Below are 15055 nucleotides of genomic sequence, written 5' to 3'. Positions count from 1 at the left end.
ATCCATCCAAAATGGCTCTGATTTTGAATAATTCTTTTGAAATGGAGTCTAAATATATACAAATAGATGTTTCTGAAATGTCATGTATTCTGAATACATTTGCATGAGAAGTGGCTTCTGAGGAAGAGAGTGGGAGTCTGATGGCTTCTGAGGAGGGGACGAGGGGGCCGTGGGTCAGACGAGAGGGGCTGGGGGCAAGGGCTGGAGACCGAGGACACAGAGGTTACGGGCCACCGTTCGTTTAAGGTCGGTAACTCAGCTTTCACCATTCTCCTGCCTGGTGCGCAGTCACCCTTCTCTGGGCTTTGTGCTCCCCAGGCCTCGAGGACAGCCCCCACATTCCCTGCAGGCGTTTTCAGGGGTGGGGGCAGAGTGCGTGTTGGTTCCACTGAGTCCCAAGCCAGCACCTGATGCCCAAACGCCCTGGCCCCTCCTCACTTGCCCCTCCCTCCTTCCTCCCTGCTCCCTCCTCCCCCGCAGAGCCCCTGGCTGCTTGAGACAGGGGACTCCAGGGCCCCGAGCCCTCTGGCCCTCTCATCAGGGGATGTGACGGTGAGCCCAGAAGGACCCAGAGGGCCAGGCTGAGGTCTTGGCACACATGGGCCTGCTTGGGCTTCATTGAGCACCTACTGTGCATGGGCCCTGCTGGCCTGGGACGCCTGGGACAGGGACTGCCCTTGAACTGGGGGCTGAGGGGACAGAAAAACGAGCCCGGTGGTCCAGGAGGGGTGCACACACGCTGACTGGAAGGGGCTTCGAGAGGTGTGAGCCACCCTGAGCTTTACAGGGATAGTGGCCTCCCTGAGCAGCTGTGTCTCCACCCTGAGCCCCGCTCTGATCCCCTGCTGCTGTGCCCTTCACTGGGCCTGGAGCCCCAGAGGATTCCTCCAGACAGAAGCCTGGTCCCTGGGGTGGGGAGGGGCCTGGGGGCCTCAGGCTCCAAGTCAGTACCCTCCCCTCCTTGGGGGCCCTGCTTGTCCGGGGCCCTGGGAGCCAGGGCCTTGCTTCTTACCGTGGCCGCACCCCTCCGCAGCCCCGGGGGTGCTCCCCTCGCCCTGCTCAGGCCGGCCCGCCCCCAGCAACTAACCCCAGCCTCGCTGCCTCACCCTCGCTGTCTTTGCCAGACTGCACACTCTGGATCTTCATTCTCGTGGGAAAGGGGCAGGCAGAGGGCAGCAGCTATGTGAGCCCGTTGGACCGACCGGCTAGTGTCCCCTTTCCCTCACTGTGGACACGAGCCTGCGGAGGCCTGAGGCCGTGTCCACAGAGCCCTCCCCTGTGCCCCGAGGCTGGATGGCTGGTCTGCCCCTCTTGCTCATCCTGCTTCTGCTGAGTCCTGCCGAGCTGGGGGCGGCAGTCGCCTAGGGTCATGGTCACCTTCAGCAGCTGTAGCCGGAAGGAGGCAAGTTGTGAGCAGAGGGAAGCAGGCCTGGGGACCCGAGAGTCAGCTCCTGGTGCAGCCAGGGAGCACCTAGGCGGGCATCCTGGAGGTGGTGATGCTGGAGGTGGGTTTTAAAGAGTGAGTAGTTCTCTGAGTGAAGTGCTGCAGAGGGAGGGATACATGGGAAGGCCCTGTGGATGGGGGTAGTCTGAGCAAGCCCAATTCCCAGACCATCACGTGGCCACCCCCTCCCACAGGGGGAGTGGGCCGGGCCAGGCCAGGCCAGGCCGGGACGAGGGGAAGCTGCAGCCTCACTGAAGCTGCAGGAAGCCAGCCAGTGTCCTGCGCTGGGGCAGGGAGGTGGGGCCCTCCCCAGCCAGGGAATTAATTCAACAATTACTGCACCAGGACTGCTTCTGACCCCACGTGGCCGACACTAATTGGGCCCCAATCAAGAACGTAATTCAGGTTAATTGGCTCCCCGCCGCCAGCCCCCATCAGACTCCTTTAGCATGGTGCTGCCGTTTAAGAGTGATTAATCAGCTAATGCTGACAGCCGGGGCACCCAGGATGTGGGGAGCCAGGCAGGGGCCGGTGGGGAGGCCCCTCGGGGTGGGGAGGCAGGGCGGGGGTCCCCCTACCGGCCTCACGTGTCCTGTCCCTACAGCATGCTCTCCTGCTCCTTCCCTCCTGTGTGGTCCCTGGGCATCTCTGTCCCCAGCCACTACTGAGAGGTGTGGGCGAGGTGCGCTTCCCAAGCCTCAGTGTTTGCACGTCTAAGTGGGTGTGCTCAGGCCCCTTCAGGGCTGTCCTGAGAGTCATGGTCAGTGTGTAGCGCCCAGCACCTCTCCAAGGGGACTGAGGTGGCGGCCACCAGGAAGGGGCTGCTCTGTGTCTTGGGAACCTCCATGTGGAGCCCGCTCCCCAGGGGCCTTGCGACTGCCTCGTGGGACCAGGCCCCAGATGAAGGGTGGGGGCTCTGGGTGGTCCACCACCCTTGCTCCAGATGGTGACCTCTGGTCCTGGCTGCCTGGACGTGCCAGTGTGGAGCTCACCACCTCCGGAGGCATCCGTAGCCCTACGAGCATCCTTGTTGAGGCCATCCCCTCCTCCGTAGGATGTGATGGCCTCGAGGGGCCTGTGGCCTCACTGGCCTTTGGGTCCCCACATCCTGGGCCCAGCTCCTGGGGGGCAGGAACAGGGCCCGAGGGTGCCCAGGGCAGTGAGGGCATCAGTGAGCAGGTTGGAGGTGCTCTTGTGGAGTGCCCAGGGCGGGCCTGGACGAGGCCCAAGATGCCGCTGGACCCACGAGCTCTTTGTCCAAAGGCCCCTGGCACCTGGGGTGCTGCTGCTCCCCGGGGTTGGTGGAGGAGATGGGTCAGGTCCTGGGCCATGGTCAGTATGGGCTGCCATAGCCGACCCTGCAGGTGGGTGGAAACAGTGGACATTTACAGTCTCAAGACTCCGGACACCACAAGTGTGAGATTAGGATGTCGGCACGGCCGGCTGCTTCTGCCACCCGGAGGGGAACTCCGCTCCAGGCCTCCCTCGTGGGCTGCAGACGGCCGTCCACGTGCTCACACAGCCTTCTCCCCATGGAGCTGGTCCGGTGAGCCTGCTCTAACCCAGGGGCCTTCATGAAAGCCCATCTCCTGCTCAGGCCCTGCTCTGAGGTCATGGTAAGGCTCAGCATCTCTCTCGGGAGCTCAGTCCAGCCTGTGACCCTGGACCTCCCAGGTCTGTGTCCTGGCGTCCCTGCAGCAGGGGGCCAGGGCAGTGCCCACAGTGTGGGGTCATGAGAGCTTGGTGTGGACGAGGGTGTCCCCTCCAGCTTGGAGAGTAGGGACCCGGGGGTCCAAGGCCCTATTATCCTTCCCACATCCTCTGCCTGGGTCCCTGGGCTCCTCCTGCCTTTAAAAATGGCTCTAGCTCCATGCAAAAAAGGTGCGCCAGTTCTTAGCGCCTCGAGAGGCCCTTCCAGGCCCATCTCCCTTGTCGACGCAGTGGTGTTAACAGGAAATCTCATCATGCCTCCTTAAGGACGTCTCCTCCACGCTTTACCGGAAGGTCATGGATGCGGTCAGGACACCTCTGTTGGGAGCTGGAAAGGTCAGCCCATCAGTCGAAGTGGTGTCCAGGGCAGCTTCCTGTCCCCTGGAGCTCCAGGAGGAGCTCGCATCTCACCGGCTGCTCCTGGGGGAGCCCAGTGTGGTCTCTGTCCCCTCCCCAGGCCCAGCCCTACAGAAGCCGCCTCCATCCCTGTGGGCGAGGCTGCAGGTGCCCAGGGCTGAGCAGAGGCTGGGGGGGCAGGGCTCTGCCTTGAGCCGTGGGAGGGGGCCCCGCGGGCCGGGGCTGCAGAGCATCACGTCAAAGCCTGCCTCCGCCCCTCCATCTGTCCTCACCTGAGCATCTGGCGGCCCCTGGCCCGCCTGTCATCGCCTGCCCGCCTCTTCCCCTTGAAGTCAGAGGAGAGGCCCAGTGTGGTTTGCTGCGAGGAGAGGAGGGACAAGAAGGGGCTGGGCCTGGTGGAGGCTGGGTGCGGGCTGGCAGGGCCCTGGGATGTCCCCCCGGGACCTGTCCTGCTTCTCTCGGGGCCACTCTCCCTCCAGCCAGGTCCCTGGTCTGCTGGCATGGCTCCCAGCTCCGCTGCCTCCCTTCCCCTGCTCTGTTTGACCTGGTGGTGAGGTGTGGAGGGTGGACAAAAGGGGGCCAGGGAGGGACAGGCCTGGCGTAGATCATACCCTCACAGGTGCTCAGCTGCTGTCAAGCTCGAGGTCAGCCTTAAGGTTCCGGGAAGGCTGATACGGGCGGGCCGGGCACAGAGGAGGAGGATGCTCGAGGTGGTGAGCATGAGGCCAGGCTGGTCCCAGCTGGGCTCTGCCTGGGCCACACAGATGGGAAAGCTGGGACAGCAACCTGCTGTGACCGCCTGGAGCCTGGGAGGCGGGCAGTGTGCCCCAGCCACACAGTCAGGTCGTGGAAGTCAGCCCTGCCTGACCCCGGCAGCTGTGTTTCTGATTCTGATTCCAGAATCTGTGTCCAGATTCCCACAGATGGTCCCCATCGGTCCTCGTGTAGGGGCCGGGATGTGTGAGGGGCACTGAGAGCTCGCAGGGCCTATAGGCCCTTCTGTAGGGGGCGTGGAGCATACACGCAGGCCTGCCACGGGAATCCTGAGTGCAGCTAGTGAGCTGGCGGCTCTCTGTCTGCAGACGTGTCGACAGGACCCACCGGTCAAAGTCAGGGAGGCGCTGAGTCCACGCAGCCCGAGGGGGACGTTGGGCGCTCACAAGGTTTCCGAAAGGGGGCTCTCCTGCTGCATGCGACTGTGGGCGCTGTCCAGGGTCCTTCAGGGCCCCTGGCTCGGAGCCCCTTTCCGTTGGAGCCCCTCCCTGCCAGGAGCGCTGTGGGTTTCTGACCCCCCCCACCCCCAGCCGTGGGCTCCCTGAAGGCTGTGTATGATTCACTCTGTCCCCTCCCCCACACAGCTGGCATGCCAGGGCAGCAGTGTGACCTGTGACAATAGCTGGGAAGCGGGGCAGAGAGGCCCGAACCTCAGATAAGCACCACACCATCTGTGAGGCCAGGGCAGGTCATGTAACCTCTCTGAGCCAAGTCCTGGCCCAGGACACAGCATGACAGTACTTGTCCGCAGGCCTGGGAGGCAGAGCTATTCTGATGGCTGGTCTTCAGGCTGGAGTAACACTGAGGCAGTGAAAATGGGGGGTTGCTCATCCATCTGTCACCCACCAGATCTAAGACACCACCCTGAACCAGAGTTCATTCCTGCCTACTCCAGGGACCCCACCTACCTTGTCCCTGCCAGGCTTTTCCCTTCCTCATGGCTGAGTCCACGTTCCACTGTAATGTCCACTCTAGAGCACAGAGCCACCTTCAGAGAGTGGATGGACACAAGGGTGGATGGATGGATGGATTGTTTTGTGTGTGTGTGTGTGTGTGTGTGTGTGTGTGTGTGATCACGTTGGTGATGGGTGGATGGATGAGTGGATGAGTGGATGGAGGGATGGGTGTGTGGACCGGCAGGCAGGTGGATCAGTGGAATGAATGGATGAGTGATGGACAGAAGAATGGAAGGAGTGCAATAGTGAATGGATGAATGCAGGGCCAGCCCCAACATCCACTTGATGGCTCAGGTAAGCTGTCGGGGGACTCATCCTTGACCTCTTTCCCTTCTCTTGAGTGTCCCATCACAGCCAGGTTCTGAGGTTTCCCCTCCTGGTCTTGCCCCCATCCTCTCTGATCCCCCTTCTGCTCGAGGCCTTTGTCCTTCCAGGGATCGGTCTTCCTTCTCCTCCCCATCCTCCTATTTACTTCCTAAGTCACTAACTCTTGTGAAGTTAGAAGGTTTGTCACTAACCCTCTTGAACTGCTTGGTGACCTCCCAGGCTATTCTAAGCTCTCACTTTGCCCCAGGTTCCACCTTGGTCCCTTACCTCCCACCGGCTGGCGTGCCTGGGGAATCAAACCGCCCCCGCAACTCAGGACTTGGAGAGTTAGAACCCTCCCTGACCAGTTCTCCAGCACTGATCTGTGTGTCTTCCCACCCTGAGGCCTTTGATGGTGGGCCAGCGAGTTGTAAATTTATAGTGACCACAACAACATATAGGAATAAGAAAAGTGTCTGGAGAGGACTCCATGGCTGGTATTTGTCAGACTCCATGCTGTGTGCTTTCCATGCATCATCTTATTAAGTCTTCCAAGTGTCTCCTGGAGTCCGTGGCATCATCTTGTACTTCCAGAAGAATCCAAGGTTCCCAGGAAGGGACGTGGCTAAGGAGGAGGGCAAACCAGGAGCCACTCATAGGCCTGGCCACCTCTGGAGCTGCAGGCATCTCACTGGCTCTCCTGCCTCCTTTCCTGTGGGCCTGGGTCCAGGGCCAGCCCAGAGCGGCTCTTGGATGAGTATGCACCATCTCAGGACAGAGCGCCCTGCAAGGGACAAGGTCTGTGTGGGCCTTGGCCTCAGGTGGGCCCAGCCCCCTCCAGTCACAGGCCCAGTGTCCCCCAGGATGGGAGGCCAGGAGCCCAAGACATGACAACAACCTCTGTCTCTCTTTCCAGCTCCGAAGACGCAAGGTCAAGTGCTACCTCCTGGTGGCTGGCGTCACTGTCCTGCTGGTCATCATCCTCATTGTTGCCACCTCTGTCCGAAAGTGATGCTGCCCCGGGTAGGTGCTGTCCCTGCCCCCACACCACCCATCTGTCCTGCTTTTACCCACCCCCATCCATTCCTTTATCCATCACCCACCACTTATCTGTCCACTCATCTCCCCGTCTCTGATCCACCCACCCATCCACTTATCCATCCGTTCATCCTCCGATGTGTCAGCCACGGCTGGGTCCTGCTGACCAGTGGAGAACAAGGCTGAGGGCAGCCCACGTGCCTTGAGCTCACAGCCCAGGGCAGGCTCCCTTGAAGACCCCTGTGTAAGCACTGACTTCCAGAAGGTCATGACTGATGAGTCCCCTGGGACAGTCGTGAGCAGAGTCAGGCAGAGGACCCTCCCCGGAGCTTCAGGGGCTCAAGGCCCTGGTGGCCCCTGATTTTGGATCCTAGCCTCCAGAGCTGGGAAAACACCCCCACCCCACCTGTGGTCATCTGTGACGCAGCCCAGGGCATAGACAGAGCTCCGGGTGTCACCCTTGGGGACGACATGCCTGGTACTTGGGTCCTTCTGGTCACAGTGGTGGGACGGTCATCGTCAGCACCATCCAGCAGGGGAGACTGAGGCCCACGGTCGTACGCAGGGTGCTGCCCTGTCCCAGCCTAGGCTCCGTCACCGGAGGTGAGGGCCCATGACGACGGGGCCTCCCGCGCTCCCAGGCCCTGGGCAGGGATAGTGCCGGCGCTGAGGGACCAGCGGGCAGGGGCCTGCCCTCCGCCCAGGCCTCCCATTGCCCCAGCCGCCTCTCCTCTCCTTTGGATTTCCCCACCCCACTCCTTTGCTCAGCCCTCCGGCCCCCCCTCTTCTGCACACCCAGCTGTGACCCCGCCCCAGGGCAGGCAGTGCTGCATCCTGAACCCCTGAGCCCCTCCCACTGTGAGAGGGAACCCAAGGATGCGTTCTGGGGCCATGCACGCAGACCCCGTGGGAACAGCTGATCCGCCTCCAGTGAGCTCCCTGGCTGGAGCGGCCTGACCACAGCCGTGCCAGTCCCCTGGGGAGACGGAAGGCGAGGCTGAGACCCAGGCCACACGGCCGGCCAGTCACCCCTGGGCTCAGAGGGCAGGAGGGTCTCCAGCTCCTAGCAGCTCACAGATGACCAGTGGGGAGGGCCTGGGGCTGGGGCAGCTCATACACCTATAAAGATAAGCCGGGAGTTCCTGCTTCTAGTCAGAGCCCAGGGCACCTGGGCAGGGGTCTGGGGGTGTGGATGTCTCCGGGCACCGTGGGACCAGGGGAGCTCTGAGCCCATCCCTGTAGAGACACCTCATTTCTGACGCATCACCAAGCCGGGAGAGACCCCACCCCGCTGCGTTCAGGCGCCCTCTGTGACCAGCAGGCCAGGCGGCAGGGGCCTTGGCCCCCGGAGGCCCACCTGCTCTGGGCGGGGCTTCTGCAGAGCCATGGGGCTGCCATCTGCCTCTCTCTTGTTGCCGAGTTGCTCTGAGGACAAAGGCAGATAATGGCTAAATATAAACAGTGCTTTGAGGAAGGAAAAGGCTCTATTCAAATGCAGGGGGTTATTACTTCTGCAGGAAAAACAGGCCCCGGGGGAGGGGCTCACCGGCAGCCTCACGTGCCCATTTCTGTGTTTGTGTGTCAGGCAACGCTCTGCCCTCCATGGGTCTCCCAAGGAGGGGGCCACCCTACATCACCCCCGCCCCCACTGTCCAGGCCACCCCGCAAGGACCCCTGCTGACTCCCGGGGCTGCGACTCCGCTAAGCTCAGTTCTTCCCAGCTGCCAAGGTTTGCAGGCCCATCTCTGCCTGGTCCTTACAGGGGCTGGGGGTTGGGGGTGTGTGGGCAGGGCAGGTCGGGACAGGGAGGCTCTCCAAAGTGGAAGGACCCCCTACCTAGCCCAGCCAGCCTCGCTCACCTGTGAGCCCCTGCACTCAATTTTTAGCAGCATGAGGGCTTGTCTAAGACCAGGGTCAGGGCTCAGAGTGTGACCGGGGTGTGGACCAAGTCTGTGGTCTGGGTTGAGCCTCCTCAGCCCTGGTAGGCACCTCGGATGACACAGGATCAGAAGCAAGGGTTCCTGTCCTAGTCAAGCCCAGCTCCTGGCCCCAGCTCCTGATCTCTTATCCAACTCCCTTGCCCTTCTGGAGAGTGCTGTTTCCAGAAGTACCTCCAGGCCCGGTTGCTTAGAGCAGATCCGAGAGATGAAGGTTTGGGATCAGGCTTGGCTTTTGGGGACGCGATCCCAGAAGCCGGGCAGAGAAAGCTACAGTGACTCTGAGTCCCCAGCATGGCCCAGGCCCGGGCATGCACCCCTGTGATTTCTCGGGATGTGGGCCAGGGCGTCAGGCTGCACGGTGCTGGTTTCCCAGTGCCCGGTGCAACTGGCCGGCAGCAGGAGTGTCCAGGTCTCGGCCGTGGCTCTTACGGGGAGGAGCTGGTGGACCCAGGTAGAAGCAGTTGAGTCCTTGAATCCGGGGGGCTTCCCCGTCCCTCTGTCCTCCTGGGCATCCACAACTTTGGCACCTACACCCTCAGGATCTCTTTGCATGTTTAGCTGTGTTTGCTATGGACCTGTCTGTGTGTCCCTGTGGGGTGTGGGCTCTCTGGGTCTCAAGACCTGGTGCAGGATGGGGGGGTGGCTGGAGGAGGGAGCAGGGGGTCAGGGCAGGCGGGGGCTTGTCCTCACCTGCTCCCACTTGGGTCACAAGGCTGGGCCTTAGCAAATACGAAAGTCCAGTATCTGGGCAACAATCCATGAAGCATTTTTCACGAGCACAAAAATTTAAGGGGCTCAACGGAGGCTTATAGCAAATCATGTTTTTAATGTTTTCTGAAAGCCGTGAAATATCGACCTGGAAGCCATTGATTTCCATTTGGGAAGTGAGTGGTGGGGTCTTCATCTCCAGGCTTCTCTGTGCACGTGTGCGTCTGCAGCTGTGTGTCTGTGCGTGCATGTTTGTGTCTGTGTGTGTGTTTTGTGTGTGTTTCTGTGTGCATCTGCCTGTGTGTCTCTCTGTGCATTTGTGTCTCTCTGTGTGTGCATGTGTGTCTGTGTGTACACATGTGTGTCTCTGTGCATGTGTGTCTCCATGTGTGTGCACACGCGTGAGATCAGGAGAGAGGGACAGACTCCCCTTGAGCTGCTTGCTACCCCTCCCCAGAGGCTGCGGTGGTGGACCGCATATGGCATCCGGGGGAGCAGGAGATGACTGTGCTCCATCAGTAGGAGCTTTAAATGGGAGAACCTCACTTAATCCTCACACAGCCGCACGAAGGAGGTGCTGGTGTGTCCCCATTTTTCAGATGAGAGAACTGACGCATGGAGAGATGAAGAGACTTACCCAGAAGGGGTAGCACAGAGGGGTGAGCCTTCTGGGGTTGGGAGTGCCAGGGAAACGCTGCCCAGAAGGCCATGTGGCCGTCCAAGATCGCACAGCGGGAGTGTGGGGCCAGGCTCCAACTCGGGTCTGAGCGACCCTGAGCTCTGGTGGTGCGGGGACTGCAGGTCGTCCACGTGGCCTGGGCGGTCAGTGACACCGTGCTCAGGGCATGCTCGTGAAGGTGGCTCAGATGACCGCTCTAGGCTGAGCCTGCGAAAGGCCTGGTCACCTGGTGGCCTGGTCACCTGCGATCTGGTGACACTGGGCAGCCCTGCCCGCCCTGCCTCAGCCAGTAAGCCTGCTGGCCAGGGGCACTGGGAGGGCTCCCTGAAGGTCACGCGGCTCCCTGGGGGTTTATGCATGGAAATCTCCCCCGGGGGCCCAGCGCCCGCCTCCCAGAGCCCCCGGTCAGCAGGCAGGTGGGCAGAGACCCCTGGGCGAGGCTGGGGGCAGCAGGAGGAGGGGGAGGGGCTGTGGCCCCCATCATGGCCCCAATCTATGAGGTGGGGGCGTCCGTGCTGCCTCTGCAGTGACTGTGGGCATCATCGGCAAAGGCCGCCCGTGGGCATCATCGGCAAAGGCCGCCGGGAGTCCGGCCCAGGGGAGTCCTGCCCTCCATGACAGGCTGTCTCCTCACCAAGCCGTCATCGTCACAATGGTGTTGCTGTTGTCACGAGCCTGCCCTCGTTTGTGGGGACGGGACTCAGCTGGCCTTTCTCTCTCATGTTCCCACGTGGCCCTCCAGCCAGCAGGGCCAGGCCTTGTCCTCCCGGTTGCCTTGGGCAGGACGCACGGGCACAAGTCCGAGCAGCCCAGAGGTCGGCGATGCCTGTGATTCAGTGAACACCCCTGCCCCTCCCGGTGGGAAGCAGACCCAGCACTGCTCCCAGTGCACAGCCAGGGGAGAGGCAGGCCCCTGAGGCGCTGACGTGTCAGGAGAGAGTGGAAGCCGGAAGGGGCGCAGCTCTGCAAAGAGGGCTTCCTGGAGGAGGTGGTTCTTGAGAGCTGAGGATTGAGCGGTGGTTATAGGCTCCTCCATCGAACAAGGAGGTGGGCACTCGGGGCCGAGAGCCGGGCCAGGCCAGGCCGCATTCAGGAGGTCCCCAGGCTTCCTGGGGCCGCTTGTCAGGAGCAGCATTCGCTCCCAGCAGGCCCCCTTCCCTTTGCATGTGATGGCCCCACCCCTCGGCACCCCCAGGCTGGGCAAAGGCCTGAGGAGGACCTGGCCCAGCCAGCCAGTGGGAATGCCTTCCACCAGGACAAGGGTGGAAAAGAACAAGAGCACAAAAGTGCTGGCAGCCACACAGAAGTGAGAAGACGGGAGGGGCTGATGGACGGTGTGGCGGCATTTGCCAGCCGCTGGGCGGGGCGAGGTGGAATGAAGTGGAGCGTTTTGAGTCCCAGCCTGGGCCCTGCAGCTGAAGCAGCTGCCCCAGGTGCCTACGGGGACTCGGCAGGCTCCCTCTCTGGCGAGCTGGCCACCAACCTGCCCGACCACACACCTCCCCAGAAGCAGGAGTCCCTTGGGTTCCCTGATGACTCCTGTAACCCAGGCTGGAAAGCTTGTTCAGACCCCAGCCCCTAGGCCTTTGTTCCCACCATGGAGGGCGGGGGTAGGGGCGCTTGAGTCCTGTGTGCCCAGCTCCTGGGGAGGCAGCCGTGGCCCTCTGTGTCCCTGAGGCAGCCCCCAGCCCTCACTGTCCCCTTCTCCCCGACCCTCTCCCTTCCCCCATTGGCACTGGCCTCAGATTTGGTTCTGTGACTCCGGGCTCTGGGGCAGCACCTGTCCAGGGGTCACACTGTCCCTGGAGTGACCACTGGACACACAGAATCCCAGGCTGTGCCAGGGCCCTGGGCCCTCAGCGACATCAGGACAGGAGCGAGCGTACCCGATGATGCTCGCCTGGGCCCCTCTGAGCAGGGGGAGGGTGAAGCTCGGTGCCACCCCCACCCCCCATGCCCACCTTGACCTTGGAGTCAGGCCACTGAGCCACCCAGTCCTGTGTCCACTGTGACGACCCCACTCACCGGGCGGCAGAAAGACACACCACCCGAGGCCCAAGGTCAGGCAAGAGCGCGTCCGTGCAGTGGCACGGCCCTGGGTTTGGGCCCCCCCACCGTCTCCACCTGGGCAGGGGGCAGGTCCCCAGCTCCACGCAGCTTTGGTATCAGACCTGTGAGGGGGACAGTGCCCGCCCCAACACAGGGCCGTGTGGACATGCGGGCTCCTGCAGGGGCCCTGTCAGTCTGAGCCCAGCGGGGCAGGTGAGGGCCCGGCCACTTTCCTCCCCTTGCTTCTCCAGAGCCACGCAGGAGGCGGTGGCTGGGGTCCTGCCCTCGGGGACCCTCTGAGAGCAGGGCTCCAGGCCCCACTTGCAAGGCAGGCACTTGGAAGGGAGCCGCCAGGCCTGACAGAGGACAGAGGGCTTCACTGCAGAACAAGGACTTCAAGGGGGCAGGGGGAGCCTCTGGGCCAAAGTCTATGAAGCAAGCATTCTGATGGTCAGCTGCGCTTCACAAGGACGCCCCACCCTGCCCCCCGACTGTTTCCCTGCTCAAAAGCAAGCAGTTTTGCTTCTGGGTACTTCTCAGTAATTGCAATAATAAATTGAATAATTAAGCTAAATCCACAGAAGAGAATTAAATATTAATTTCTAATAAGCTATTCAGAGAGTGTCACCAGGGAGGACCAGCAGACTGTATCTGTGCTGGGTGCTCTCCTGCTCAGCCCCCGAACTCTCCCTCCCAGGGCAGGGCTAACCTACATGCAGCCTCGGTCCAGGGGGCGATGGTCAGTGAGCCAGCCCCGGGGCCTGTCAGTCAGCCAGCAGGCACACAAGACTGGCATCAGGCCCAGCGGTGGAGGAGTATGCTCAGAGGTCTGGGCCTGGGTCCTCATGGCAGCTGAATCACCAAGGGGCTGGGCACACCACTGGTAGAGTGGTGAGTGGATGAGAAATGACTCGTCTGAGGGACAGTGACCTAAGGGATGGGCACCACCCCTTCCCAGACCCTGGTCACACTCTGACCCCTGATCCCGGTCATACTCTGAGCCCTGACCCTGGTCCCACTCTGAGCCCTGACACCGGTCATGCTCTGATCCCTGCCTCTGGTCACACTCTGAGCCCTGACCCTGGTCACGTTTTAACCCTTGACCCTGGTCACACTGTGAGCCCTGCCCCTGGTCACACTCTGGTCATGTGATGGACCTGACTCTGAGCCTGATCCTGGCTGTAGACTCAGCCCTGACCCTCATCTTAAGAGATGAGAAAGCATGGGGCAGGTACAGTGTGTCTGCAGCATGAAGTTGATGGTGAGGTGGGGAAGGTGGTCACTGCAGTTTACGGGTCTAAAGCAGCCCACGGTCCCTGAGACCCTGGGGCTGTTTGGAGCCGGGCACCGTCTTGATGGGGTGGGGGTGTGTGAAGCCCCCGTGGCCCCAGCAGTGACGCCACCCTGAGGAAACGGGGACTGAGGAGGTCAGCCGGGGCAGGAAGAGGCCTCAGCGGCCCCTGACTACTGGGGATGGGAGCAGGGCAGGGGTGCCAGGTTGTGCGAAGCCCAGAAAGACGCGCCCCTCCAGCCCCAGCACCCTGAGAGACAGTCTTCGCACCGTGGACCTGTGAGTGCCCTTCCTGGAGGCCCCACGGACCCCCAGCCCCAGGGAGATCCCAGTGCCGCAGCTCAGCCCTGCAGGCCTCCACCTCCCCGCCCCCAGCTCTTTCCAGATCCCATCAGCGTCCCCTTCTGTTCAAATCCAAAGGTCTTCTCCACAGCCTCACTTGAGAGCTGTGTGGCTGAGGCTCCGCCTGCAGAGGACAGAGCAGCAGGCGGGGCGCTTGGGGTGGGGGGGCCACGTGCTGGGTGGGGGGGTCCCCCACTTGAGACCATTCATGCAGATGGAGACGCGGCTGCAGAGGGCAGGGTGGGGTCTGCAGAGGCCCGGGGGCCAGGAGGAGCCAAGGACAGCTCTAGGCATGTGGCTTTGGAGGCAGGAGAGAGCAGGGCAGCCAGGCTGGACTTCGGGTGAGGACAGGCTGGACAAGGGTGGCGGGAGGGCAGCGAGGTCTGGGGAAGTCTGACCTGGGCCAGGGGGGTCCACACCGGCACCGCGGCCATGGGGGCTCCTCTCCCGGGACTTCTGCCTTCTCACCTGTGAGATGGAGGCTGGTCGTCAGGGCCCACCCTCCTTGCCGCCTTGTGACTCACTGCCCAGCCTCCTGCCCCGAGGGGAGCAGGGACGGGACCCCAGCTCCAACAGCCATGCCCAAGGGAGAGCCCTCGGCTCCCCCAGGAAGCTGGCGTGTTGGGGAGACCCAGGCCCGGCAGCCGGCAGGACCCCTTGCCCGCCGTTGGCTCCCGGGGCTCCTCCCCGCCTGCTCTTGCTGCAGCTGAGCCTGGGGTTTCTCGCCAGGAGCTGACGGAGCCTCTTGTGTTACAGGCTGATGCTGTCACCTGGCCTGCATGGACCCGTAGAGCTTCGCATCTGCCTGCCGCCTGCTGCGTGCCGACCCCCCTGCCTTTGTGCCAGCCCCTGGCTGAGCTGCCCAATAAACTGCCATCATAGCCAGCTACAGGGGCACTGGTCCCCATCTGTCATCTGTCAGCGGGAGGCAGCTTCCGGCTCTGGGACCCCAGAGATGCAGCCGGGGCTGCGTTGGGTGGGAGGGGTGGGAGGGGTGGCAGGTGTGTGTGTGAGTGCACGGGTGAGATGGTCGCATGGGCAGGAAATGCGAAGTGGGGGAGGCCCTCCACCGCCTGGCCGCCCGCTGCACCCCGAGGACCAGCAGGCTGTTCCCCACTCTGTTCCCCCACGCAGCTCTGCGGCCCCTCCAGCTCCCAAAGTGATATCACAGCTTCTCTGCCTCCGGGCGCCCGGCCAGGGGCTGGGCACGGAGAAGGGGGACCCGGGTGGGAAGAGCCCAGCCCAGGCTGCCCGTAGGTCCCCCTCTTCTGCAGGAGGGGGTGCTGGAGCCAGAGAGGCCACCGGGAGCCACCTGGCCTTTTCGGATGGGAGAGGGCGGGAGATGGCCCTGCCTACTGTGGGGAGGGGGTGCAGGCAGAGCCCAGCCCCTCACTGCAGGACTCAGCGTTGCCCTTCCCAGGCCCCCATAGAGCTCAGGACCTTGTGGGCTGGGGGCTGCAC

At 62.6% G+C, this 15055-nt stretch overlaps 1 protein-coding gene across 3 annotated transcripts in view; it reads left to right on the top strand.

Moving 5' to 3' along the window:
- TSNARE1 (t-SNARE domain containing 1) overlaps positions 1 to 14479 on the top strand; it is a 112509-nt gene extending 98030 nt beyond the window's left edge. For all 3 annotated transcript variants that reach the window (XR_014057981.1, XM_081505139.1, XM_081505140.1), the window contains 2 exons: positions 6464 to 6570; positions 14351 to 14479. Coding sequence is in view for 2 of the 3 variants with exons in the window: in XM_081505139.1 (XP_081361265.1) it covers positions 6464 to 6559 (96 nt within the window). In the remaining variant the exon portion in view is untranslated. The remainder of the gene's footprint in view (positions 1 to 6463; positions 6571 to 14350) is intronic.
- Positions 14480 to 15055: the final 576 nt, after the last annotated feature.

This window comes from Giraffa tippelskirchi, chromosome 6 (assembly GCF_054371585.1).
Source record: "Giraffa tippelskirchi isolate mGirTip1 chromosome 6, T2T-mGirTip1v1.2.pri, whole genome shotgun sequence".
Lineage (NCBI taxonomy): Eukaryota > Metazoa > Chordata > Mammalia > Artiodactyla > Giraffidae > Giraffa > Giraffa tippelskirchi.
The sequence above is the reverse complement of the archived record's forward strand: the minus strand, read 5'-3'. Positions and strand labels throughout refer to the sequence as shown.